Genomic DNA, 27,115 nt, shown 5'->3' with positions numbered 1-27,115 from the left:
GGTCTATTCCTTTTACTTCTTCCCCTGTCATTTCATTTTACTTCTTCCCCTGTCATTTCCTTTCTCCCTAGCCAGTTGTTGTGGTTCGGGATTTGGGTGAACTGGTGTCTTGTGGTGGTGCTTTTGGTGTTGTTATTTTTTTGTGTTTTTCTTCGATCTCTTTTTGTTTTCTTCTTTTGTGTACTTCCGGTACTGCTCTTTGTATTGTTTTCCTATTGTAACATCTTTTTGTGTTTTCCTATTGTTTTGCTATTGTAACATCTTTTTGTGATGTCTCTTTGTACTCCTCTTTGTATTGGTTTATTTACTAAAATCAAGGTCGGTTCCGAGATTTTGGAGGCCCGGGACAAATAATAAAAATGGACCATAATAAAAAAATATTAAAAAAATTGCAATTTATAGAATTTTAAATAAAAATTGCAACTTAATTTTAAAAATTAATTTTCAAAGAAATAATACCGGCAGTTTGATGTCTGTATTACTGAAAGAAAACCGGGCCTGACTAAAACTTAGATATTTTTTCGACGTATACCGGCAGTTTGATGTCTGTATTACTGAAAGATACTTCATTTCTTGTGAAATTTCAACATAATAACATTTGAGTTTAATTGTAATACATTGTCGATGTAAAATTATTTTACACAAACATCCAATAATGTAACATGTCATATGTTTTAAAATACATTATATGATCTATCAATATATTATTAGTTGCGTGTAAAATAACTTTACACCGATGGTGTATATAAATTAAATTCATATTATTACAGGTATGATATAACGTATATTATTGTCACGGGTAGTTTTTTTTGTTTTTCACCACTAGTTGAATCTGGTTCGGGAGTCAAATCTGGCATCAAGTGGTTCCAGCCCCCTCCCGATCACAGTTGCGGGGGATCGAACCGCGGTCCTCCCTTCCAAGTTCAGCTTCAATCACCACTGAACCAACTAACAATTGGTTTTGTCATGGGTAGTTTGATGTATGTATTTTTAAGAGTCTCACATCGGTTGAGAGATGGCCTGACTAAGTGTTTATATACTAGAGGCAATCCTCACCTTACAAGCCGGTTTTGTAAGGTTGAGTTAGGCTCAATACTCATTTCTAAGATGGTATCAGAGCCTCTCCATGATCCGTTGGACCACTTGTTATCAGGTTTCCTCTATCGGGCCACCTACTGTTTATATCCACACACCAAGTCCAATAGTGTTGGGCGTGAGGGGGTGTTTTAAAAGCCTCACATCGGTTGAGAGATGATCTGACTAAGTGTTTATATACTGGAGGCAATCCTCACCTTACAAGCCGATTTTGTAAGGTTGAGTTAAACTCAATACTCATTTCTAAGATGTATTACCGAAAGATACTTCATACTTGTTGTGAAATTTCAACATAATAACATTTACTCTTAAAAGTCTTTCAAATTTCAACTGCATGATTTAATAGTTCTTCTCTCATCGCTACATAGTTGTCGTCTCTCAAATGATAGCAGAAAGTACTTCTCACCATCTCAGAAAGCTTTATATTGTTCCATTCTAACATAAACATCCCAACCTAACACATCAAAGAAACCAACAAAACTAAATTCCTCATTATAAAATAGAGTCTTATTTCAATTAACAGAACTTCTTTAAGTGAAATAAAAAACTTTTAGGGAATTAAACCAACTACCAACCTCTGAACTTGACATCTCATGAAGGACTGCAATTCTTGCTTCAGCTAGCTTCTTTTTTGAACGCCAAATTGTATTTAATATATTTTGACTCCTCTTTTTCTTCATACACAATAATTAATGGAAATTAATTTTATATTTTTTCATGAAATTTATTTCATGGTAGAAATAAAAAGATATACCGCGAATTATTATGTTTTTTTTTATTGATAAACCAATGTATCATATACATGTAACCGTATATAGATCAAACTCAAGATTAAATGGTTTAGGGATTCAAATATGTTGTACCACATGATAGTAAATTATTATGTTTTGATTTTCTTAATAAGTGAAAAAAAAATTTATCTTGACCAAGATCCTGAGTTCGATCTCTGATCGAGTTGGGTATACATAGTGTTAAAATTCTTAGAAGAGTTTGTCATCCATTTAGATCTCATAACGTTCGAGAGATTAATCTCTATAGTTACACTCAGAGGATACCCGATTTATGCAAAAAAAAATTCTTTAAATAAAATGCTTAAAGAGTACCTCGGGGACGCTCCTTAGCAAGATCCTTCTTTTAAAATGAAAAATTAGATCTTAATTAACAATCATTAAAAAGTTGCTTTAAAAAAATCATTAAAAAGGGACAATTAGGCTAGCTCTTTTACTATCTCGGTACTAAACCAGATAGAAAGGCTAATAGAAGCCGCTTTAGTTCATAGCGGCTTCAATCCGACTCCAGATTAAACATTTCTTCAATTACTCTTTTACCTGCAAATGCAAAACACTAATTAAAAATTGGAAATTTGGTCCCTACAACAGTATGACAAGATGTTGGAGTTTTTCGTCGTATTTACATAGGGGAATTTATGTTTACAATGGAGCGGAGGACTATGACCTCTATTTCTATTATGAATCTTCACGATGGTTATTTAATTTATTTATCACATCAAATTATTACATATATCGATGTGTTAGTTTTACCGTCGTGTTTGATCTTTGATGTAAGCATGCATTACTAAAAGATATTATGTATTCTGTTGTTCCGAAATTTCAAGTTCAACAACATGATTTATCGGGTCTTCTTCTCCCATCTCTACTTAGTTGCCGTCCCTCTAATGATCGCAGAACCTTCGTCTCATAATCTTCTCGGAAAGCTTTATTATTGTTCCATTCTAACATAAACTTCGCACCCTAACACATCAATCAAGAATACAGCAAAAATAAATCCCTTATTATAAAACAGAATTTGTTTTTTTTTTTTCTTTCTATGTGAAATAAATAACTTATATAGGGAAGGAAACCAACTACAAACCTCTGAACTTGACATCTCTTCAAGGGCTGCTACATCTTTTTCTTCAGCCAACTGATGAACCTTATCTATAAGTGAACAATACTGGTAGTAGTCGTGAATCTACAATCGAAAAAGTAACATGTATATAACACATGTATGGCAAGTTCTACGTATTTTGTGGTCCAGTGTGAACAAGTATTTAAAAATCGTATGAAGTAGAAATTCACGATCTTCGTTGTTATAACATATGAGACAATGACTTGATCAGTATCGATCAGTTTGTCAAAAACAAGAAAAAACTATCATGTGTCCATCAAAACTTAATTCATATTTGTTTTCCCTTTGTTTTTGTTTGAATTATGAGAACGAAGAGGATCGTGAGCTTCTACTTTAAGTAAAAATCACTTTTTGACAACCAAGTAAAAATAACTTAAATGCATAGATTGTGGATTTTAACAACTTACCTCCTCATGATACAATTTTTTCAATTTCAAAATCCTTTGATTTGCTTCATCCTTTTTATTATACTTCCTTGTCAATTTTGCATTCAAAGGATATAAGTCTCTTTTGTTGGCTTCAAATTTTTTCACACCAGTGATAATTTCTGTCCCACATTCTCTTTTGTTATTCAAAGATTTATAATCATAAGAACGCTACAACAAAATAGAAAATATTTGTCACACTCAATGATAATAACAACTTTAAGACATGAATTGAATAAGCTATTTTTTTTGTTAGTCAAAGCCAATTATAAGTTACCTTGATTTTATTTTTTATAGTTTTCTTCAAGTTGTCATACTTGGAAGCTCTCTCCATAGGTTGGTTTTGGAATTGTTCGATTTCTCTGACGAGCTTCTCCCAACCGTGATAAATATAATGCTTACCCCATAACTGTCGCATTTCACCATTTCACTCGTATTAAGAAAAAATAAATTTACTTCCTTTCTCCAATCTTCATAACGAAAGGAAAAAATTGAATTTTATTAAATTACCGATTTATTAAGCACTTCTAGTGATTTGAATGAAGCAACATCTTTTTGTTGAATCTTTATATCCCTTAAAATTCTTTTCTCCTCACCCAAACTTTTGCTACCATGTAGCTTCTTATAATTCAAAGACTATAGAACAACAAAAATATATAAATTTCATCATGATAAAAATAATATTAAATATATTTTTTTTTCTTACTTTTCTATCAAGCTTTTCTCCAAACCATCCTCCATTTTCTACTTTAACATTCCTTAAATTCAATTCATCAAGAGCCATATTTAAATTGCTTAGTATCGTCTCTTCCGTCGACACACCATGGTATCTATCATACAAAGAGTCTCTTCTTACCTGTTACAAAACAAAACAAAACAAAACATTTGTTAGTATCAAAGTTTCATTTCATATATTCAAATTTATTATGGATGAAAAAAAATAAATTAGAAATACCAATTTCTATATAGTATACCGCTTTCTTTGCAATAATAGATGAGATTTTACAAATGTCTTGTTTCATTTTCATTACTATGTTCTCTTCCTTTTTGATTTTACAAATTGAATCTGGAGTTGTTGGCCAAAGCTTAACAAAGTAGAATTGATGAACATGTTTTGAAACATGTTCTGAATTGTCTTCCTTAATCTCCATGTTGTTAAAGTTTCCTAATTTTGACATAAAAAAAAAGGCATAATTAATAAGAAAAATGAATCATAAAAAAATAAAAATAGTAATCATTGAATTCTACGTACAGTCAAAGAAAAAACACCATTAGAAAATATTTACTTACCTCTTGTGAGGACAAGCAATGGATCACTGAGTTTAAGTGTGGTTAATGGTAATTAACTTTTATATATGTGGTTAATTAAACTCTTGCACCCCACGCCAAGAAGGTCAACATTTGGATTTTTTTTATTTTATATACCTTTTGGAAATTTGAAAAGGTATAAAAAATAAAAGAAATTTTAAATTAGGAATATGAAATTATTGGAGAAAGAGAAAGAACACTTTGAGTAAAAGTAAACTCAAGAATAGTAGAATTGGTTCAACAAAAAAAAAATTCAAGAATAGTAGAATCAAAAGTTGTTTTTATTTTTAACTAAAACTTAAGGCCGGAAATGAGTCGAGTTGTGTCGAATTTGTGTCAGCTTGAATTGTCTCGTTAAGAGTTGGTATAGATCGAAACTCAACTCAAGGTGTCGAGTTGTGTCGAACTTGCGTCAGCTCGAATTGTCTCGTTAAGAATATGGACTATTTTTAGCTTAAATTCGACTCGTTTTAAGTTCACGAAAAACTTGATTCGACTCGTTAGGTTCAACTCGTTAAGTGAATTACATAATTCTAAAATCAATTATCGAATGAGCTTCGAAGTATTCATGAGTTATCCCCTAAATGTCTCACTGTTTTTCTCAAAAACTAAAATAAATCTTCACTTCAAAAATTATGAATGGTATTCTTAGGAATGTCATTATTGCTTATTTATGTATTCCTCCGTATGAGGTGGAGTGAGGTGGACGTTGATATTTTTTTTATAATTTATTTTAAAAATAAAAATAAAATTAGAGAAAGAGAAATGTTTTTTATTAAAGTGACTCTTAAAATTGGGTATTGGGCCTAACTCAACCCTACAAAACCGGTTTGTAAGGTGAGAATTGGCTCTAGTTTATAAACACTTAGTCAGGTCATCTCTCAGCCGATGTGAGACTTCTTAACACACCCCCTCGCGTCCAGCGCTATTGGGCTTGATACGCGGATATAAATGGTAGTTGGCCCGATACCGGGTGGCCCAATAGATCTTGGAGAGGCTTTGATACCATCTTAAAATTGGGTATTGGGTCTAGTTCAACCCTACAAAATCGGCTTGTAAGGTGAGGATTGCCTCTAGTTTATAAACACTTAGTCAGACCATCTCTCAACCGATGTGGGACTTCTTAACAGTGACACTAAACAATCATTTTATAATAGTACATGATTTATCGGGCTTTGTCTAACATGAACAACCACATTAAATACCGTTAATTTTGATGGGTCTCAAAGACGTATCAAATGATTTTCAATTTTTTTAAAATTTGGCATGGATGATCTTTATAATACAAATTTTCAATCCAACGATGGATTTTGTAAAATTTGTATTCGTTATAGCGATATCACAAACTTGTTCATGATGCACCACTTGATGTGGTTGTTCATGTTAGAATTGGCCGATTTATCGGGTCTTCTTCGTCCATCTCTACTTAGTTGTCGTCTCTCTAATGATCGCAGAACCTTCCTCTCATAATCTTCTCGAAAAGCCTTATTATTTTTCCATTCTAACATAAACTTCCCAACCTATAACACACCAAAAGAAACCAACATTAAGAAACAAAAATAAACAGCTTATATCAAATAAATAACATATTGGAAACTAAACCAATTACCTCTGAACTTGACATTTCATCAAGGGTTGCTACATCTTTTCCTTCAACCAGCTGATGGACTTTGTTAATAAGTGAACAATAGTGATAATAGTGGAGAATCTGAAATTCAAAAGCTAACATATAACGATACGACAAATTCTATGGTGGACCACATTTCGTGTATCGATACTTAAAAATTGTATCAAACTCTAACGATGTTCTAAAATTAGAATTCCACAACGCTTTTTAATGTAATGTCTCTGATAGTGACCTGATTGGTGCTAGTTTGGGAAAAACAAGAGAAAAGACACATCACACATGTGTGTCATAAAAATCAATTTATATTTGTTTTCCGATTTTTGCTAAACAGGCACCAATTAAGTAATCGTCTCAATCTCGAGAATGCAGATCCTCTCCAATGACATATTCACCGGATGTGGTGTAGATCTCTACCTTTTAAACTATTTTGATCAAATGAACATGTATTGCAAAAATGAAATGAATGACTGAAATGTCATTATAGAAAAATTTCACGGGAGATGATCTGCTCTTCAGTCTCGAGGAGAAAGAGAACCATGACTTTCTACTTAGAAATATACTAAATTTATAGATTGTGGTTTTTAAAATCTTACCTCCTCATTATACAATTTCTTCAATTCCAAAATCCTTTGATATGCTTCGACCTTTTTCTTATTTTTCTCCGACAATATTTCTTTTAAGGAATATAATTCTTGGTTTTTAGCTTCTAATTCTTTCGCAGCATGTCTAATTCTGATCCCACATTTCAACCCTTCATTTCTGTTTTCCAAAGAGTCATCGCATAGAACCTAAGACAAAATATATTAGATTCACTAATAACACTTTTAACACGTGAATAATCTTCTTCTAAGTCAAAGCCAATTAATTATAATGGTTTACCTTAATTTCAACTTCTATAATTTTCTTCAAGGATTCATAGTTGGAAATATTTCTCTTCTCAAAATTATTACCAGAAACTCTTTCCAAACATTGGATTTGAAATTGTTCAATTTCTCTTAAGAGCTTCTGCCAATTTTTCAAGTAATAACTCCATCTAATCTGTTCCAAGTTATCATCATTCCAACAAAACAATATAATATCATTAATACCAAACAGAGAAACTCAAACCATCATAATTAAGAAAATGATTAAATTTATTTAAATTACCTTTTTCTTAAGCACTTCTAGTGATTTGAATGAATCATCATCTTTCTGTTGAATGTTTATATTCCTCAGAATTTTTTTCTCCTCAACCAAGCTTTTGCTCCCATGTAGTTGTAGCACCAAAGAATTCAAAGACTACACAAAAATTATATTAAATGTGCGCCAAACTCTTCCTAACAGTTTTAACACTGCTGGATGTCCAAGTCAAGAATCGAACTCATGAACTTGATTAAGTTAGAAGAGATCCGTGTCATCTCATTTAAATGCTCTCGGGTAAGTTATATATTAAAAATTTAAAACCAAAACAAAATAATGAATATATGAATTACATCGTAATATAACATACTATTAAATACAAAATAGCTTTATTTTTCTTACATCTTTATCAAGCTCTTCATTGAACCATCTTCCCTTAGCTGATTTTTTATTCAACAAACTCAATTCATCAAGAATCATATGTAAATCCCTTACTATCTTCTCTTTACTCGCGACGCGATTTCTCCGATCCTTTTGTGGATAGTTTAACCTTTGCAACACAGAAGCTAGATGATCTCTTTCTGCCTGTTACAAAATAAAATAACTTTTTGTTATAATGTGAAATTTTTCTTCCATATTCAAATTTATGGATAAATTAGGAATTAATACAAATTTCTATACCATTTTTTTTGCAATTGTTTCAGTGATTTCAGCAATTTCATGATTCATTTTCTTAACCAAGTTCTCTTCCTTTTTTATTTTAGATATTGAATCTGGATCTGTTGGCCAAATCTTAACAAAGTAAAATTGATGAACAAGTTTTGAATTCTCATCAATAGGCTTTGAAGGTGATGTAGTTTTTTTATTCTCCATGATGTTTAAGTTTCCTAATTTTGTCATAATAAAAGTCATAATTAATGAGAAAAATTAGTCATAAATCATAATAAACAATCAAATCAGTTTAGTTTGATTTATTTGTCCTAAGTATAAAGAGTCTAGGTAAGAAATCAATCAAATCAAATTAACTTAAAAAACAACATTACTCATAGAAAAGATACTTACCTCTGGTGATTGAGAATTTACTTTTTAGGACGTGCAATTGATCACTATTTGGTGGAGTATTTAAATAGATAATCTATATATATAATTCCTAGATAGTTCTCCTACTATCCATCTTAACCCTAATCCACATCACCCATTTACATCCAATTAAATCACACAATAATGCCACATCACTTCCTTATATTATATAATTTTCATCTCTATTTTATTTTTTGTTTTCACATCACTTCCTTATATTATATCATTCTCATCTCTATTTTTTTTGTTTTTATATTATATCAATCTCATAATAAATAATAAAGAATTATGATTCTCCAATTATCCAAAAATTGATGTCACAAACAAGATGTTACACTTTTCTACATTATTATAATATTTCTTAGTGACAATGAAGATGAACATAGTTGGATTCTCTTTGAACATTTATCTCATTTAAATGTCAACCGTTTTCATAGAAATAACAAAGAGTTTATAATTTAGTCACACAAAAAAATACGAAGAGTGTATACATTATTGACTTAATTACATTAGAATTTTAGAGAAGAGTGAAGGTTATGCAAAAAGTTAGGTTATGAGATTGAAATATATAATAACCATTATCATTATCATATTTCATTCAATTTTAGTGTGTCGCCTATGCGTTGCACCATTGCATTGGCTGGCGCACCCCACAAAAAAAAATATATATATTTCATTCAATTTTGATGGTCTGTACTCATTCTCTATACATATAGGTATATATATTGGTTGGAGGAAGTGATAAGTACATCACTTTTGTATTATTATTATTATTATTATTATTATTATTATTATTATTATTATTATTATTATTATTTTCATTTTATAATACTTATTGTTACAATTTATACGAATAATTTTTTAACATTATAATATAAAATATCACATAACACCTGTGCATCGCACGGGTGTGAGACTAGTTTGTAATTAGTTATATAATATGTGGTCAAACACTTGCAACCCAAGCCAAAAAAGTCAACATCTGGAAACTATTTTATTTTTTATACCTTTTCAAATAATTTATAGAGCACGCAAACAGTTATAATAATCATATGTGTATCTAAGTTAGGTACTGATGAAATACCAAATATTTTTGCCCTTGCTTGAACTACAATTGGCCATATTATTGCTTTATCGGCTTTGTCTAACATGCACAAGTCATACAAGTTGTGCATAGTGTATAAATAGTGATTTATATTATAACGAATACGAAGTTTATATCATATGGATCATCCATAAAAATTTTGAAAAAATTTGAAAATCATTTGATATGTTATTGAGACCAATCAAAATTAACGGTATTCAATAAAAACTCATAAACTGTTAATTTGATGAGTCTCAATAACATATCAATTGATTTTTAAATTTTTTCAAAATTTGTATGAACGATCTATATGATATAAACTTTCAATCCAACGGCGAATTCTATAAAAATCATATTCGTTATAATATAAATCACTACTTGTGCACCATGCACAACATAAAAGGTTTGCGCATGTTAAATTAAACTTGTCCTTATTGGCCGGCCATAGTTTAGATGGTGTGATGCTCATGTAGTTAATAAAATTTAAACTTAAGCCATGGGAATTAAATAAATGGCAATAAATGATATAATAATGCTTCTCTAATCCTTTTCCCATGGGAAAGGGGTCTATAAACTGAAATTTGGTCACGAGGTATTAAAGCTTGATAGAAAATTGTTTTGCCTATAGATTAAATTCAGATTCTCATGTAACCAAAAAAAATAAAAAATAAAAAAATTCAGATTCTCTACCAAAAAAACAATTCAGATTCTTTTAAATTATTCGTCCTTAAAAAAATTTAAAAAATTCATTAATTATTTCAGTCCAATCATTTAGTTATTTGGCAGGTGTGTGACTTTAAAGACAAGGCAGAGTGAACCAATAAAAATAAAAAAAAGCAATTACATATGAGTACAATAATGGATTAATCTTTCTATGACACAGTTAACAAATGATGCTTGAGCAACAGGTTTTTTGTAGAAGACTTAACAAGGTTAACACTTAACCATAATGGATTAATCTATCTAATTAATAAGTATTAATTAGGGTTAAATGCATTTTTTTCTAACTGTAATGTTAGTCGATTTTAATTTACTCCTCTAATATATTTTTTTATAATATTAATAATAAGTTATGACTAAAAACATAAAATATCAAGAAAGGTAATATTACTGTATAGATATCAAAAGTCAATATCTAATTTGATGATTGATCAAATTAAAATATTGAAAACTAAGAAATAATCCTAAAGTTATTTATAAGGGTCGTGGTCCCCATTTGTAGACAATATGAAAACGTCTCATCAGAGAAAATTCTCTCTTCATCCCCACAAGAGGAAATTCAAGGAGCCATAAGGAATTCTACAATTGAAAAATCACATACCCAATAACCTTCAACCATTTTCAATGACAAACTCGGATACACTTTTGCTTATGATTCTAGGGTGTAAAAAAAATGGTCGTAACGCTCCAGCCATTGTGGGAGTCAAATGGATCTGTCCGTAAATTTTTATTAGAAAAATATAATGGAAAATGAAAACAATAGTTGTGCCATTTACAAAATTCATGTGATACAATGTTAGCTACAAAATCGTTCATAAAAATGATTTCATTCTTATATTTGAAAACTTCCATATACTACACTTAAAATTAGTTACTATCTGATAAATAGACTTCGATCTCATCTTAAAAGCTAGCTCGAAGGGATGAGGTGCCTCCCAAGCACATCTATATAATCAACAGTCCGTAAATCTGAACAATATGAAACTTCAAACAACTTCAACACTCACTCTTACCAAGGTTTTAAATTGCGGTCCGCATCCGCAATTGCGGCCGCAGTATTGCTGATGCGGTAGCCACCGCATCGCACCGCAATTGCGGTGTGATCTTAATTCACGGGTACGGCTGCATCGTAACCACATCACAACCGCATCGGAAGCCGCATCAGATGTTTTCGGCGATGTTCCTTCAAATTTTCTCACCAAAAAGTAAAATTTATGAACTTCAAATCCTAATTTGTGTCAAATTAATGAAAAATCTTACTTTTAACAATCTCTCAACAGTGTATTTTAAATACATTCAAATTATTATTTATAGAATAAACTACGACTATGCAATGGTGGATAAATAGTGTAGTTACATAGTAGTTTCATTTTATATAGCTTGTCAAATTTCAAAATGATTTCACGCCGCAACAACCGCATTGCGTGTGCAGCAACCGCAATGACCGCATTGGCAATAACTGCAACCGCATCCGCGACCGCAACCGCAATTTAAAACCTTGACTCTTACACCTAGTGGGACCTGGGTCCAATTCCCACATTACAATCTTTAACCCGGCTTTAATACCACATTAACTGGTCTTGGATCTCATCCCAAAAACTAACTCCAAAGATGCCTAAATATATTTATACAATCAACCATCCGAAAACTAGAATAATATATAGACTCCAAACAACTGCAACACTAGTTGCACTACATATGGTATATTAATATATAAATCTCTGCTTCTTGATCAAGGATTTGATAAACTCTTGGTTACTATAGAATCTAGAAGCTCCCAACTCCGAGTTCCAATTTCAAAATCCCACAATTGAGGCTCTGTTTCTATACCACTCCCTGATCCGTTCACAAACCTTTTCAATCTCTCACTTACTTTGGTTGCTCCAATTTGAAGCAAAGATTGCGGAATCTACATAAAAGTAATAATCCTTTATTTTTGTAAAATAATGTTAACATTAAGAATAAAGAATATATGCTTGTACCAAAAAAGAATATGTATATGGTTTTAAATTGCAGTATGCAATTGCGGCAATTAAATTAAAAGTCTATGCAACATCATCACGATTCACAACCACAATTGCAAACTTTTTTCTAAGTTTTTCGGCAATATAGTTTGCATCGTAACCAGAACTGCAATTTTTTTTTTTTTTTATAAAGCCGCAACTGCAATTTAAAATCAGAGATATATGTATATATTATGTGTACCTCAGCGTTCACAATATGAAAAATTGAGTCTCCGGCCACCGAAGAATTTGCAGTGATGACCACCAAATTCTCTTCATGCAGTATTCGAATAATTTCACAGAAAATGAATTGATCATCAACCCCGCATGTTATAATGACTTGTAGAGAGGAACCCATTTCATGAATCTCAATTTTGGGCGATTTTATGTTTGTTTTTGCTTCATAAGAACTCGAGCAGTCACTATGTGATCTCTTGTTTTCCATTAAACCTTCTTTCTTTTCCTTCACCATCTTTACATTTGTCTCTAGACTCTTTATGTAGTTTATAGCCTCGTCTACTTGATCAGGTAATGGCAACGTTTCCTACATTAAATTATTGTTAGGGTATAAGGTGTCAATTTGGTTGGGATCTTAGAGCAAGCATACATACACATCCATAAACCTTCTTTTTTGGTCAAGTAGTTTAGTGGCTCGAAAATCCACTTTAAAATGAATAAATGGAGTGTCTGGGATTCGAATCCCATTACTGTACATATAATGTGATGTCCCTAGCTACCAACTGAGCTAAGCTCACATGGACAATGTTAAATCAACTTTATTTATTATTTAAGAAATATTTCTTTGTATAAATGTCTCAACACTATATTTGATCTTATGACCATCTAGTCCAGCTTGGCTTTGTTTGGTACGATGGAAAGAAAGTGGAATGAAAGAAAATTACGCAAACCAATACATCAATTCAAGTGTTAAAGACTCTACTTATATGGCATGTTAGGATTAAATAAAAATTGTATTATTTCCATTGTAACTATCAAAAAATAAAACAATTGGTCCTCCATAAACATAGTTCAGTTAACAGAGACATGACATATAATATGCAAAAAACTAGAGTCTGAGGTTTAAACTCATACTTCCACTTATATTCACCTTAACAAATAAAGTCCTAACCATATTATAACTACGAACATTAAACTACTTGATAAAAAAAAAAAATCAATGTGATTTTCCTCAAATCAATATACATATATGCACGTGATGGAAAAAAACAGAGCACCTTGTGATTATATTTAGGGAGAAGAGAGTTGAGTTTGGAAAAGAGATTCTTCATATGATTTCTCCTAATTTTCTCAACAATCTTTCTTTCCACTTTGGTTGAAGAAGAGGAAGGTTGACATACTTGTTGACCATGATCCATATTGGAAACTTGAAATTTTTCTTACTAGAGTGATGAGAAGGTGATGAAGTAAACTGTTTATTATTTAAATGTATATATACTTAATTAATTATAACATATGACATGAGTTATTTATAGTAGAAAATGAGGTGAGTATGAAAGCCTTTATAAAGAAAGTGTTTGGAAGTGAGATCAAGACAAACACGTCACCTCTTTGACATCATCCATACGTTATACATACACACACATGAAATATGAAACATGAAATATGAAATATAAAATTAGAATTCACACACGTGCCTTCCCTATTGTGTTTTGTGAGTGGATCAATAATCACCTTTTTGTTCTTTCTACACAATTTCGTTTCTTTCATTCATTGTACAATAGCAATAGCAATAGCCATATAGGTACGTAGGAAGTAGCAAGGAATGTTCTACAACGGCGTGATTTCATTTCAATTTCAACAGATGCTTTCATTCCGTTTGACTTTGTCTTAACTCTTTGTTTTTTAGAGGAAGGCTCCATGATCTTAACGCTATACAAGTTAGAAGACTCATATGCAATTTTTAGATGAGTAGTGATGTTCAAATTCAATTGTTTACTCTTTCTATCTCAAAATATAAAAAAAAAAATTAGTCAAACAAAATTGATGTATTTACTTTAAGTTTTTAAGTAAATAAACAAAAAAAAATTAAACAATTTTTTCTTATATTTTGAGACGGATGGAGTAGATGTTATGCTTGTACAATATGTTTATTTATCTCGGTGTAGGCTACTCAAGTAGTATTTTAGTTTATCATGAGTTGTTTATTATTTCTCATATCTTCCAATAAGGCAATTATTGTGCAGACAAAATCGCATCGATTTGCCTTCATAGTAATGGTTTTATTTGGTGGGATTCTATCCCTATTATTGTTTCAGATTTATTTAACCGTAATAGGTTAGGTCTTCCGGACTATCATTTTTTTTTATGTTCTTCAAGGGCTCGTTTTTTGTTCGCTCTGAACTCTTTTTCCCTTCACTAAGGTTTTATCTCATTGAGTTTTTGTGGTATGGTTTTTAATGAGACAACGGTTGTTTAAGTTCTTGCCCGTTTATCGTCGTTGGTTTTGGTCTAGTCCCATGTTCTATAATTTTCCTCCTTTTTACTTTATTTTTATCTAAAAATGCACCTTTGCCTTTTTTTTAAAAAAAAAAAAGTAGTATTATAGCTCTAATTCGACTTGTTCATGAGTAAGAGTGGTTCTTATTGGATCATGAACATAGATTAAAATATTTATAATATCCTTGTTCTCAAGTCCCATGCATACAGATAGTAGACTACTTGACTCGTAAAATTAATAATTCAAAATCCATGTTTATTACAAACAAATTATTTTATTGAAATCTAAATTTTACAAGAACTTTAACATATTCGACAGCAACACTCATCATGAAGAAGCTCACACTAAATTTACACCTAATAATAAAAAGTTGGTTTAAATATAATTTTAATCCTTACAATTATATTATTTTTCATTACAATTATATTATTTTTCATTTTAGTCTTTATAAATTTTTTGTTTGGATTCAATTAGTTGGTGTAAATTCAATAGTAGTTGTTTAACCATACTTATAAGGACAAACATTATAATTGCAGAAACTAAAACCATACTTTAACCTAAAAAGTTTGAATTGGAGAGGAAGGGAATAAAATATGTCGTTAATTAATTTCATCATATTTAGAAATTAGGGCAAAAGTAGTTATAAACATCAATATATTTGCAACATCAATAGAATAATATGCAAATCCGATTTATAAAAACATCAATAGAATAATATGCATGTTGTTATTCTAGATTTATAAAACCGATATCAAATCCATTTTATTCTTACAATACTCAAATACTTCTATATATTTGTGCTTCTTGATAAAGGATTTGGTGATTAATTGTTCTTGTTTACTATAGAATGTAGTAGCTCCCAATTCTCAGTTCCAATTTCAAAATCCAACAAATGAGGATCTATTTGCACCTCACTCACAAATCCGTTCACAAAACTTTTCAATCTGTCACTTACTTTGGTCCCTCCAAATTGAAATAAAGATTGCGGAATCTACACAAAAAAAGTAATAATCAAATTAGTAAATAAATCAATCATAATTAAGTTTCTTAATGTTGAAGAGCTAATTGAATCATTCCTTTGCGAAACATTGTTAAGATTAAGACTAAAGAATGAATGCATTGTTAAGATTATAGATGCATGAACCCACTTGGGGTTGGTCGAGTGGTGTTGGCTTGGGCCCTTGGAGTATGCTCCTCTCAAGGTCTCAGGTTCGATTCTCACTGGTGCCAATTTCGGTGGGCTAAGTCCATACAGAGCAAAAAAACTCTGGCTTTAAATGGGGCCCCCGCAAGTGGGCGGTGAGATTGGTCCCCTTAGATTAGTCGGTTCTAAGACCGGATACCAAGTTTTCAAAAAAAATATTATAGATGCATGTGTGTATATATATACCTCAGCATGCACAATATGAAAAATTGAATCTCCGGTCAAGGTAGAATTTGCAGAAATGACCTCGACATTCTCTTCATTGAGTATTCGAATAATTTCATAGAAAATGAATTGATCATCAACCCCACATGTCACAATGATTTGTAAAGAGAAACCCATTTCATGAATCTCAATTTTTGGTGATTTTATGCTTCCTTTTGCTCCACAAGAACTCGAACAGCCACTACGTGATCTCTTATTTCTCAATAAACTTTCTTTTTTCTCCTTTGCCAACTTCACATTTGTCTCTAAACTCTTTATGTAGTTTATAGTCTCATCTACTTGATCAATTAATGGTACCACTTCCTGCATTAAATTTAAAATAGCACCAAATTAATTAATATATATTATTATGTCTTAGAGATTTTAATTTTGTGAGATAATAGTTAAACTTCATAGTACATATTGATTTCATCAAATATTCAAATGTACATATATGCATGATATGGAAATAAAACACAAATCACCTTGGGATTATAAGGGAGAAGAGAGTTGAGTTTGGAAAAGAGAATTTTCATCTGATTTCTCCTATTTTTCTCAACAATCTTTCTTTCCACTTTGATTGTAGAAGATGGTTGAACACTTTGTTTATTATGATCCATTGAAAACCACCTTTAATTTTTCTAAGGGCAAATATGAATAAACTCTATTGATTGTTGGGATTTAGATTTTAGGGCATAATCTACTCTATTGATAATATTTATATATTTTTTGATACAAGACAATATATATACTTATAAGTTTTGTAACATACTACAACTGTATTCGAATTTATGCTAGCTAGTACTAGTAAATAATTGGGTTGGTGTGAAGTCTATATAAAAAAGTGTGCGGATCAAGACGAACACGTCACCTCTTTGACATCACCCGTTTTGCATACATGATAATTAATTCAAATTGGTATCCTTCATTAAAAAAAAAATTAAAAAATCATGCTAAAGTCACTTTTTTTTTTTTTTTACGAAAGTTAAAGTCACACTTGTTAAGCATATTAAAAAATAAAATTTGTTTTACCAACGAGATTCATAGTATTTGGAAGATGCTAGATAGTGACTGGGAGGTAGTTATTATACATACGTTTCGTGAAAGAAATACTTGTGCAGATGTTTTAACAAAAATGGGTATTATCTCGAGCTCACCTTTGGTGAAGATTTTTGCCCCGCCTAGTGATCTGGTGAGATCTCTTTGAAGGATGCTTGGGGTGTAGAATTTATTAGGGAGTAATTCCTTGTTTTTTCTCTTTTTTCTCTCTTATGTAACCAATAAAAAATAAAAAATTAAATTAAATATTGATGAAATAAACTTTTATATTTTTACGATATTCGATGCATAATTTTTAAGACAGATTTTTTTTTATTAACATACTTAATTAGTGTCTTGGAGACACTATTTAGTATTTAAAAAAAAATAATAATAAGAGTCAACTTGGAATCTTAGTTATAGGCATAAGTCAAAAAGTATATGTTAGCATTTTCAATATTTTTTGATAAAATATTATATATTTTCAATTTTTATTAATATAAAACTAATTTTTTTTACGTCAATAAAAAAAAACACTAATTTTTTGTTAAATGTCTATGTTAGCTAAATTGACTACCCTAATCACTATTTTTTTCACTTCTTTACAAACAAATTCGCCGCTTCTTTATTTCAAGACAGCATGATATTTCAATCTCAACTACAATAATGAAGACACAAAATTCTGTAGCTTGTGTTTATACAGTGAATAGTATTGTATTATTTTGTCAAACTTTAAAAAAAAAAAAATTAAACCGCAGAGAATTTTATAATATAAAAATTGAGAGTTTTTTTTTAAGAAGCCAAATGAAATATATAAATAAAGTTAAGTATAAGGTGTGTCTAACAAAAGAATATACGATACTCCTTTAACCAGGTCGAACACCCAAACATGACAAGGGGTAAAGACCAACACATATTCAAGTCAAAAAACAAAACCCTTCTTCGTAGACTTTAACCACCATCACGATACACATTTTACCTTATCGATCATCGTTTCTACAAAACGATATTTTATGGGCAAAACACTGGCTATTTCTTTCTTTCCAAAGTTGTCAACAAGCCAAACAAATCATTTATAAGCCTGATAGAGCATCTATCTTTACCAAAAACATAAACATTACAAAACTTCATTAACCGAAAAATGTATGTGTTAGCTACTTTTTAACATAAATCTAATTAACCATTTTAACTACTTCATTAACTAAATGCAAGTTTAATTTGCATTCCCCTCCCTAACTTTCACAAACTTGCGATTTTGATACTTTAACTTTTAAAATAGTTAATAGCATATGTATAATTATTAATTATTAGTGAAATAGTAAAATAGTTAATTACACAATTAAATATTTGTTTTACAGAATAATTCTCCATCTTTTTTTTAAAAAAAAAATATTAGAAAATATTATTCACTGTATATATAAACATGGTAAACCGTACTAAATAATATTGTCTCATTATTCTATATATTATTGTTACCTTTTGGATCCATACTCAAGATTGTACTAATTAATGCCTTTGTGAATGAGACAACTAGGAGAACAATAATCAGATATTTGTGAACAAATTGTCTTTTGTCTTTCACATATGCAATAGAGGCCTTAAAATGCTCAATTGTTGTGTTCGTGAACTTAACTCGGTTGGTTGATTGAGATATCAAATTTTATATGTAGGGATCGGGGTTTAAATTCCGAACATTCCATTTATCCAATTTAAATTTCATTTTTCATTTAAGAGTGAAATTTCTAGTCACCGGAGTATCCGAAAAAAAACAAAATCTCTATTTGCTCAAGACTATTGACTTGACCCGCCGCACCAAACTGCCCTTTATATTACAGCTACCTACTTTTCATCGATTCGTTTTTTTTTTTTGGATCTTTCTCTGTTTTCTTATTGTAAACGTGATATTGCACGCTAGAAGAAATACTACTCAAGTACTTCAATTCAATTTTTCAAAATAAATTCTTCAATTCAAGTTATTCAACAATATCTGCCCCCAACACGTGAAAAATGTTTCATGTTGTTATGATCCTTTTCTCAAAACTATAGTCTAACATGCAAAGATTTCCAAATTTAGAGACATAAAAATAAAATTGGTCTTTAACTTATACATTTTTAACTCTTAGAGGAAATAGACAAAGGTTTCGTGTTTTTTTCCTCAATAATGCATTTTTTTCCTAATAGTAAATACATTTGGGGAAATTCAAAAACAAAGTTGTACATCAGTGTTTGGTTAGATAATGATCCATAAACTAAGAATACTGAGTACGTGGAGTTGAATCACAAAATTAGAAACTTTGAAGTTATATTGACTTTATTATATCTCGTTTGAGTGGTTATTGTTCGGCTTCAAGTATTAGTGGTTAAGTCACATATCGACTATGAATAGGAAGAATAATAGATTTATAAGATATGTGACTCATTAACTTAATACCTTAAGATTTTGAGTGGAGATGTGATCTCTTCCTCTCCATTGGTCCTGGAGCATTGACCCTGTTGTTACTTTTGAACTTCCCCGGACTCCCCGACAGTTATATTAATTATTTTTAGATTTTCATAATGAAAGATGACTTAAAGATATATTGATAGAGAAGTAAATTTAATTAATTTACTGGAAAACATAATTTGCAAAAATTGGAAAGGGTTGAAAGTTGCTTCTTGTTTGGTACTGTATCCTTTGGACAATTTGGAAGAATAGGAACAATGAGATTTTTTCTTCAAAGGTGGTTTCAGTGTTGGAAGTGGCGGATGCCATCCACCACTTCCAACACTGAGTCTGAGACCACCTTTAAAGAAAACACGATAAAAGTTATGTCTTGGTGATGGCTTTTGGCAAAAAAAGTTAGGTCTTCCTTGTCTGTTGTATGAATGGCTCACTGATTCAATAGATTGTATTTTTAGGTGATTCTAGCCGGTTGTTGGAGCCTTTGTTGGAGAGTATTTTGGTAGATAGAGTACTACTTGTACTTCATCTTAATTGATAAATTTAGTATCACTTGTACTTAGTTTTTTTCTTTTATATATATATAAAATTTGTTGTTTTGCCCTTAAAAAAAAAGCAAAGAAAACAAACGGTTATGTATGAAAATATATTAAATAATTGTTATATGTATTTCCAAAACAAGTTCGTCTTCACCGTTTCTCACACACCTCTGAAATGACCAAAATACTCACCTATCACTATCTAGGTAGCGAACTCAGTTTGCACCTTACATAGTAAGTGGCAACTTTTTATTTACTCTACTCCAATGTCTGCACCCTTCGGAGCAAAAATGTGGGGGCAGAAGAGCAAAATTCTTGTTTGGTTTTTTTTACTGGATGTGGGCCCACTTAAAGTGATCCACCCAATAATATTAAAATTAATTAGATGAATTTTATGAGTCTTCAAAACCAAATTAGATCACTTCTAATACGGGTATTCATCTTGTGGGCTGGGATAAGATCACCAAACCTAAGAAGCTTGGTGGCCTTGGTATTAGAAAGACCCGAGAGGCTAACACTTCTCTTCTGGACAAGTTGGTTTGGAATATTCACAAGAGTAGTGATGTTTTATGGGTTCAAGTTATAAAACACAAGTATCCCAAAAAGGAGTTGTTTCATACTATATCCAAAAAATCGGGATCGGTCACTTGGAATGCCATCATGAAAGCTCTTTTGGCCCTTAAAGATGGTTTTCAATTTCGTCTAGGAGATGGTAAGTCCTCCTTGTGGTATACGGACTAGTTTTGGATTGATATTATAGCTAACCAGGTTTTGTATCTTGATATCCATGACATTGAAATGAGAGTAAGGGATGTCTTCATTGATGGCAATTGAAATTTCAACTCACTTTAGACAACTATGCCTAACGAAGTTAAGGAGCGCCTGAGCAATCTCCCAATCATTCTTAACTTTAATGTAGCAGACTATCATACTTGGAAAGACAACCTTAATGGGCTCTATACGCTCGGGACGGCTACAACTAGCTAAACCGTAATGACTTCACAAAGAATCTCACTGATATTGTCACTTGGTCTTGGTTGTGGCACATCCTGGTGCCGGAAAAAATCAAATGCTTCCTCTGGAATGCGCTTCATAAGGTCCTCCCAACTAAAGAGATGCTTTCTCATTGTGGTATGCTTCAAGATAACTCTTGTGCTAGGTGCAATAATAACATTGAAACATGTTTGGAAATCCGTGGGTTATATATACAGATAATATCTTCTACCAGGGCGTGGATGTTTATGTGTGGTTGGGGAATGGTTTGGATAGTCCCTCAATGTTTCTCTTCATGGTGGCGATTTGGATGATCTGGTACGTTAGAAATAAACTTTGTATGAATAATGAAATTGTCTCGCAATTCTTCCTTAGATCGCGAATTGAGAACTACGCCTATTTGCTTAGAGCGTGTTTCTTTAATCAACATACGGTGACAACAACAAAGTTTGTGAAGTAGAATACTCTTGGCAGCACCGAGATGATTTTAAATCTAGACGAATGCAGTATCGGCAACCCGAGTGCTTCCGGATTTGGGGGTTTAATTCATAACTCAAATGGAGCTTGGGTCCATGGTTTCTCGGGGAACATTGATTTTTAAAACATCCTGCATGCGGAACCTATGGCTCTCTACCATGGTCTTCTCCTAGCTTGGGAGTTAAACACAAAAGAATTGTGATGCTATTCCGACTCCGGAACTGCTACCAAATTCATTACCGAACCTATTGATGAGTGGCATCATTATGCAGCTATCATCCTATATATATATATATATATATATATATATATATATATATATATATATATATATATATATATATATATATATATATATATATATATATATATATATATATATAGGGGGCTGCTAATTTAGACCCAGTTGGGTCTAAATTAGCAAGGTGCACCTTTTGAGTTGGACAAAAATACCCATTTTTTAATTTTTTGGAAGAATAGAGCAACAGGGGCATTTCTGTAATTTTATGCAACAGTACGCGCGCCCCCACTTCTTTTTCCCCCCCCCAGGACACGTGTCACGCTGTTATTTGACAAAACCAAAGCGCGTGTACCACACGCGCCGACAGGCGCGAGTGGCTGAAGCCCAATCGCGGAGAGAGAAGCCTTTTTAAAAAGGCAGGCCACGTGTCACTCTTTCATTGGCTGCGTTAATTTTTTTTCATTTTATACTTTAAACTCGATTATTTCATCGTAAATTAATTTTTTATTTTTTAATTTTTATACCAAAATTCATAATTTTTTTTTCTCTACAAATAGAGACTTGGTTTGTTTGATTTGGACACCGAAAAAAAAACGCGATTTTTCACTACTTTAAACTCGATTATTTCGTCGTAAATTAATTTTTTATTTTTTATTTTTTATACCAAAATTCATAATTTTTTTTTCTCTACAAATAGAGACTTGGTTCGTTTGATTTGGACACAGAAAAAAAAAAACCCAATTTTTCACTACCTTAATCTCATCAAATAACTAATAATCAACTTACTGAAACCATTTTACCAGGAAAATGGTTTCAGATTACAACTCTCTGAAACCATTGTACCAGATAAATGGTTTCAGAAGCAAACACAATTAATAAATTACTCACTGAAACCATTCTACCAGTAAAATGGTTTCAGAATACAACTATGTGCAACCATTCTACAAGCTAAATGGTTTCAGAAGCAAATAACTAATAATCAACTTACTGAAACCATTTTACCAGGAAAATGGTTTCAGATTACAACTCTCTGAAACCATTGTACCAGATAAATGGTTTCAGAAGCAAACACAATTAATAAATTACTCACTGAAACCATTCTACCAGTAAAATGGTTTCAGAATACAACTATGTGCAACCATTCTACAAGCTAAATGGTTTCAGAAGCAAATAACTAATAATCAACTTACTGAAACCATTTTACCAGGAAAATGGTTTCAGATTACAACTCTCTGAAACCATTGTACCAGATAAATGGTTTCAGAAGCAAACACAATTAATAAATTACTCACTGAAACCATTCTACCAGTAAAATGGTTTCAGAATACAACTATGTGCAACCATTCTACAAGCTAAATGGTTTCAGAAGCAAATAACTAATAATCAACTTACTGAAACCATTCTACCAGCAAAATGGTTTCAGATTACAACTCTCTGAAACCATTCTACCAGATAAATGGTTTCAGAAGCAAACACAATTAATAAATTACTCACTGAAACCATTCTACCAGTAAAATGGTTTCAGAATACAACTATGTGCAACCATTCTACAAGCTAAATGGTTTCAGAAGCAAATAACTAGTAATCAACTTACTGAAACCATTCTACCAGCAAAATGGTTTCAGATTACAACTCTCTGAAACCATTCTACCATATAAATGGTTTCAGAAGGATTTCGGTGTCCAAATCAAACGAACCAAGTCTCTATTTGTAGGAAAAAAAAAATTATGAATTTTGGTATAAAAAATAAAAAATAAAAAATAAATTTACGACGAAATAATCGAGTTTAAAGTAGTGAAAAATCGCGTTTTTTTTTCGGTGTCCAAATCAAACGAACCAAGTCTCTATTTGTAGAGAAAAAAAAATTATGAATTTTGGTATAAAAAATAAAAAATAAAAAATTAATTTACGACGAAATAATCGAGTTTAAAGTAGTGAAAAATCGCGTTTTTTTTTCGGTGTCCAAATCAAACGAACCAAGTCTCTATTTGTAGAGAAAAAAAAATTATGAATTTTGGTATAAAAATTAAAAAATAAAAAAATAATTTACGATGAAATAATCGAGTTTAAAGCATAAAATGGAAAAAATCACGCAGACCCAGTCATATGCTGACACGTGGCTGCCTTTTTCAAAAGTAAAATTTTCTCTCTCCAGCTTATAATCTAGTGTGGCGCAGACAGGATGGTAGGATGATCTGGGCTGTCTGATCAATCAGACAGCCTTAATGAGATCACATCTTGGCTGTCTGATGGATATCAACGGTGTGTAACCATGGTCCTTCCGTACGCGCGCGACACTGGATCCACGTCTATTAATTTTTAAGAAGGTGGGGGCGCGTGTCATTATTTTTTTTTTTATGTAAAATTACAGAAATGCCCCTATTGCTCTATTCTTTCAAAAATTAAAAGAATGGGTATTTTGGTCCAACTCAAAAGGTGCACCTTGCTAACTTAGACCTAACTAGGGTCTAAGTTAGAAAACCCCATATATATATATATATATATATATATATATATATCAAAGATATCATAGCTAGAGACTGGAGGGTCATAATTGCTCACACCTTGAGAGAGGACAATGCTTAGAGCTCGCAACAACGAAGCTTTTCCATTATGGTCAGCCCAACTGTTGGAATTAATCTACTCCTTCTTGCTAATGCAAGTGAGACTTGGTTTTATAAATAATTATTTTCATTGCTTTTCCTTTTATTTCTCTCGATTGTACAAAAAAAAAAAACAGATTAGATGAATTCATTTTTTTTTTTAGTGAACTTTTTGCCTGAAATAATTCCAATATCACTCATTGGCTATATGGGTGTGATATTATCACTCAAAGTATATCTCCTTCTTAACCTCACTCACTCTAATCATCTAATCTAATGATTTAAAAATCAGACTGCATCTGCTTCACAAACATAAGGAATCATTTGCTAAGTTGTTCTTCCCTCTAATTTTCTTGCAATTTAATCTTCGTGTTTGTTCATAACATTGACACTGTGTGTGAAAATTGAACTCGTGAGGACCTAAGTCATGCATAAGATTAAGAGGTGATATACTCATTAACCCATAAGCCTTGACCGGGGTTACTATTCTAGTACACAAAAAAAAAAAAAAAAAAAAAAAAATCACATTATTTGAAAAATCACACGCCTTAATTCATCGATATACTTCTATTTTTTTTATAAGCTCATCGATATACTTTTTAACCGAGGTCATGTCCACGAGTATATGTAAAGTATCGTTATCCGATATAAAATACGTCCTTATTTTTAGAGTATCTAAACTTCATATCTGGTTACTGAATCACAACAAAGTACTCTTACTATTTGCAAAGGAACTATTGAAAGTTCATACATTTATGAAACAAAATCATTCCTAGAAAAATGTAAAATTGTTAGTGCAACAATCAACAAACATGTTATGTATGTGTTTGGTACTTTGGTTCTCCTGTCTACATGATCTATCAAAACTGGGGTGGGTCTCTAATGAAAAGAAATTAAAATCTGGTTGTTTTTCCTTTTTATGAGAAAAACAAATTTTCACATCAATAATGCTTGGCGTGACTTCTGAATTGTGATTTGATAATAATGGATTTAATTTGATTGCAGTATATTAATGTGATTTGATAATAATCTGGTTGGATTTAATTTGATTTCATAAAGTTCACTGATGAGAAATTAAAAGCAATACAGCGCAAAAATAATTGCACCAGCCGGGAATCGAACCCGGGTCTGTACCGTGGCAGGGTACTATTCTACCACTAGACCACTGGTGCTACTGATGTTTGTGCTTCTTTTTGTTTGCTATTTTTATAATTTATTACAGTTTGAGTCCGAAGTCTCGCAGTATAGGGCCCAAATTACACTTCAAAATTCTCCACTATGGGCCTCTTGCCAATATCTTATTAACACAAAAAAAAAAAAAAATTCATTAAAATGCTCTCTTCCTCGGTTGTCGCAGTAGCTGTAGTAGGACAGAGGACTTATCGTGAAGCCCGCAGACCAATTTACAATGTCTTCCCTGAAGTTGAGGTAGAGGCTGCAGGTATTGCCTCGACTCGGTGGGTACTTGAGTGGTTTACCGGGTCTAAGAGTCTGAGCAAGTTGAGTGAACTAATTTTTTTTTTGGTATTCTGAGTGAACTAATTTTGATCAAACTTATTACTTGATCCAATTAAATTAAGATTTAACACATAAATCTTTTAAACATATTATCTTTTTTTTGGTTACATTTTTAAACATATTATCAAAATTAAAAAATGTAACAATTTTTTTAAACAGGTTAAGTTTGCATTTATTCATAAGGTTGGAATCATAAATTTATTATCTGAACCAAATCATTTTAAATTTGAACTAGACTTAAACTGATTCGGATAAAATATGAATTCAGCCCTATATCCTCACATACCCTACCAGAAAATAATTTCCTATAAAGCAAATCTCAAAAAATCATAGTAAAGTGAAATGACTTGTACACATACATGCATCTTTTATTTTATTTTGGGCAACAAGAAAATGAAACTCCCCAAAAAGATGTACAGATAAAGCATGAATATGATCATGACCCATCATGCACTTCATGACTAATGATCAATTGGACTTTTCTCTGTATGAAGATTGCAAACCATAATTTGCTTTCTTTCTCTTTTACAGTGCAATCCACAATTGATAATTTAATTATTACATAGCTTATAATGAACAATATAGTAACAACTAATTGAAAATTGTTACACTTTGTGATGGTTAAGGATTGTCATTGCATTGCAGCGAATCTCAACCCCGTTGTGATGTTGGGATTGATCTTGAAGTCTCACATTATTTCGTCTCTTAAATAAAAAAATGTTAAAAATTAGCTATTAGAGAAATCTTAAATTGCTTAGTGTGGTCGGGAGCACTTTAAATTTATATCTGACTTTGTTTTAAATATTTGTTTTGTGAGAGTGTAGTTGTACTAGAGTATTGGGGTGAGATTGAAAGAATTCTACATGTTGTAAAAAAATTCATATAGTAATAATTATTTGGTTGTCAGTTTAGATAACGGTCGTGCTTTTTCTCCGATTATGAAATTTCTACATTATATTCTTGTGTTGTGATCATGCTTATTTTTTCTTTTTCAACTCTGTTATTTACTAACATGTAATGCATACTTTGTT

The 27,115-nt window shown here is 31.3% G+C and overlaps 4 protein-coding genes and 1 non-coding gene across 8 annotated transcripts; all 5 read right to left on the bottom strand.

The window, feature by feature from the left end:
• Window positions 1–648: 648 nt before the first annotated feature.
• On the bottom strand, window positions 649–4,875 carry LOC123900133 (proton pump-interactor 1-like). 4 transcript variants are annotated; one of them, XR_006805806.1, is made up of 10 exons: window positions 4,719–4,875; window positions 4,403–4,593; window positions 4,135–4,284; window positions 3,939–4,064; window positions 3,706–3,837; window positions 3,411–3,599; window positions 2,968–3,066; window positions 2,637–2,846; window positions 1,671–1,769; window positions 649–1,549 (listed from the first exon to the last, which is right to left on the bottom strand). XR_006805806.1 is itself a non-coding variant. In XM_045951464.1 (8 exons), exons 2-8 carry the CDS (start codon window positions 4,577–4,579, stop codon window positions 2,712–2,714), a joined length of 1,008 nt encoding a protein of 335 aa, XP_045807420.1. In that variant the 5' UTR covers window positions 4,580–4,593; window positions 4,719–4,875; the 3' UTR covers window positions 2,425–2,711. The 4 variants fall into 4 exon arrangements, 3 of the variants coding, with proteins under 3 accessions (XP_045807420.1, XP_045807422.1, XP_045807421.1); XM_045951464.1 differs by lacking the exons at window positions 649–1,549; window positions 1,671–1,769 and having other exon boundaries at window positions 2,425–2,846; XM_045951466.1 differs by lacking the exons at window positions 649–1,549; window positions 1,671–1,769 and having other exon boundaries at window positions 2,425–2,846; window positions 3,939–4,049.
• A 612-nt stretch (window positions 4,876–5,487) lies between these two features.
• LOC123900132 (proton pump-interactor 1-like) lies at window positions 5,488–8,596 on the bottom strand. The gene is made up of 8 exons (XM_045951463.1): window positions 8,545–8,596; window positions 8,164–8,369; window positions 7,885–8,067; window positions 7,510–7,641; window positions 7,243–7,401; window positions 6,957–7,151; window positions 6,346–6,444; window positions 5,488–6,256 (listed from the first exon to the last, which is right to left on the bottom strand). Exons 2-8 carry the CDS (start codon window positions 8,353–8,355, stop codon window positions 6,065–6,067), a joined length of 1,152 nt encoding a protein of 383 aa, XP_045807419.1. The 5' UTR covers window positions 8,356–8,369; window positions 8,545–8,596; the 3' UTR covers window positions 5,488–6,064.
• A 2,900-nt stretch (window positions 8,597–11,496) lies between these two features.
• LOC123898677 (transcription factor bHLH162-like) lies at window positions 11,497–13,813 on the bottom strand. The gene is made up of 3 exons (XM_045949691.1): window positions 13,605–13,813; window positions 12,572–12,913; window positions 11,497–12,275 (listed from the first exon to the last, which is right to left on the bottom strand). The coding sequence occupies exons 1-3, from the start codon at window positions 13,743–13,745 to the stop codon at window positions 12,099–12,101; spliced, it is 660 nt and encodes a 219-aa protein (XP_045805647.1). The 5' UTR covers window positions 13,746–13,813; the 3' UTR covers window positions 11,497–12,098.
• Window positions 13,814–15,650: 1,837 nt separating this feature from the next.
• On the bottom strand, window positions 15,651–16,872 carry LOC123896565 (transcription factor bHLH162-like). Its single transcript, XM_045946940.1, has 3 exons — window positions 16,714–16,872; window positions 16,218–16,555; window positions 15,651–15,818 (listed from the first exon to the last, which is right to left on the bottom strand). Exons 1-3 carry the CDS (start codon window positions 16,853–16,855, stop codon window positions 15,651–15,653), a joined length of 648 nt encoding a protein of 215 aa, XP_045802896.1. The 5' UTR covers window positions 16,856–16,872.
• An 8,795-nt stretch (window positions 16,873–25,667) lies between these two features.
• On the bottom strand, window positions 25,668–25,738 carry TRNAG-GCC. Its single transcript has one exon. It is a non-coding gene; the product is annotated as a tRNA-Gly (tRNA).
• Window positions 25,739–27,115: the final 1,377 nt, after the last annotated feature.

This window comes from Trifolium pratense, linkage group LG7 (assembly GCF_020283565.1).
Source record: "Trifolium pratense cultivar HEN17-A07 linkage group LG7, ARS_RC_1.1, whole genome shotgun sequence".
Lineage (NCBI taxonomy): Eukaryota > Viridiplantae > Streptophyta > Magnoliopsida > Fabales > Fabaceae > Trifolium > Trifolium pratense.
This window is presented reverse-complemented; position numbering and strand designations above follow the sequence as displayed.

Coding starts and splice junctions, on each gene's coding strand:
- LOC123900133 (XM_045951464.1), bottom strand. CDS start 4,579: ATGGAGATTAAGGAAGACAATTCAGAACATGTTTCAAAACATGTTCAT. Junction 4,285..4,402: donor CTATTATTGCAAAGAAAGCG/GTATACTATATA, acceptor GTTTTGTAACAG/GTAAGAAGAGACTCTTTGTA. Junction 2,847..2,967: donor AAGAGATGTCAAGTTCAGAG/GTTTGTAGTTGG, acceptor TTGATGTGTTAG/GGTGCGAAGTTTATGTTAGA.
- LOC123900132 (XM_045951463.1), bottom strand. CDS start 8,355: ATGGAGAATAAAAAAACTACATCACCTTCAAAGCCTATTGATGAGAAT. Junction 7,642..7,884: donor ATGAAGAGCTTGATAAAGAT/GTAAGAAAAATA, acceptor ATTTTTGTGTAG/TCTTTGAATTCTTTGGTGCT. Junction 7,152..7,242: donor TTATAGAAGTTGAAATTAAG/GTAAACCATTAT, acceptor ATTTTGTCTTAG/GTTCTATGCGATGACTCTTT.
- LOC123898677 (XM_045949691.1), bottom strand. CDS start 13,745: ATGGATCATGGTCAACAAGTATGTCAACCTTCCTCTTCTTCAACCAAA. Junction 12,914..13,604: donor TCCCTAAATATAATCACAAG/GTGCTCTGTTTT, acceptor AATTTAATGTAG/GAAACGTTGCCATTACCTGA. Junction 12,276..12,571: donor TTCATATTGTGAACGCTGAG/GTACACATAATA, acceptor ACTTTTATGTAG/ATTCCGCAATCTTTGCTTCA.
- LOC123896565 (XM_045946940.1), bottom strand. CDS start 16,855: ATGGATCATAATAAACAAAGTGTTCAACCATCTTCTACAATCAAAGTG. Junction 16,556..16,713: donor TTATAATCCCAAGGTGATTT/GTGTTTTATTTC, acceptor TAATGCAGGAAG/TGGTACCATTAATTGATCAA. Junction 15,819..16,217: donor TTCATATTGTGCATGCTGAG/GTATATATATAC, acceptor TTTTTTGTGTAG/ATTCCGCAATCTTTATTTCA.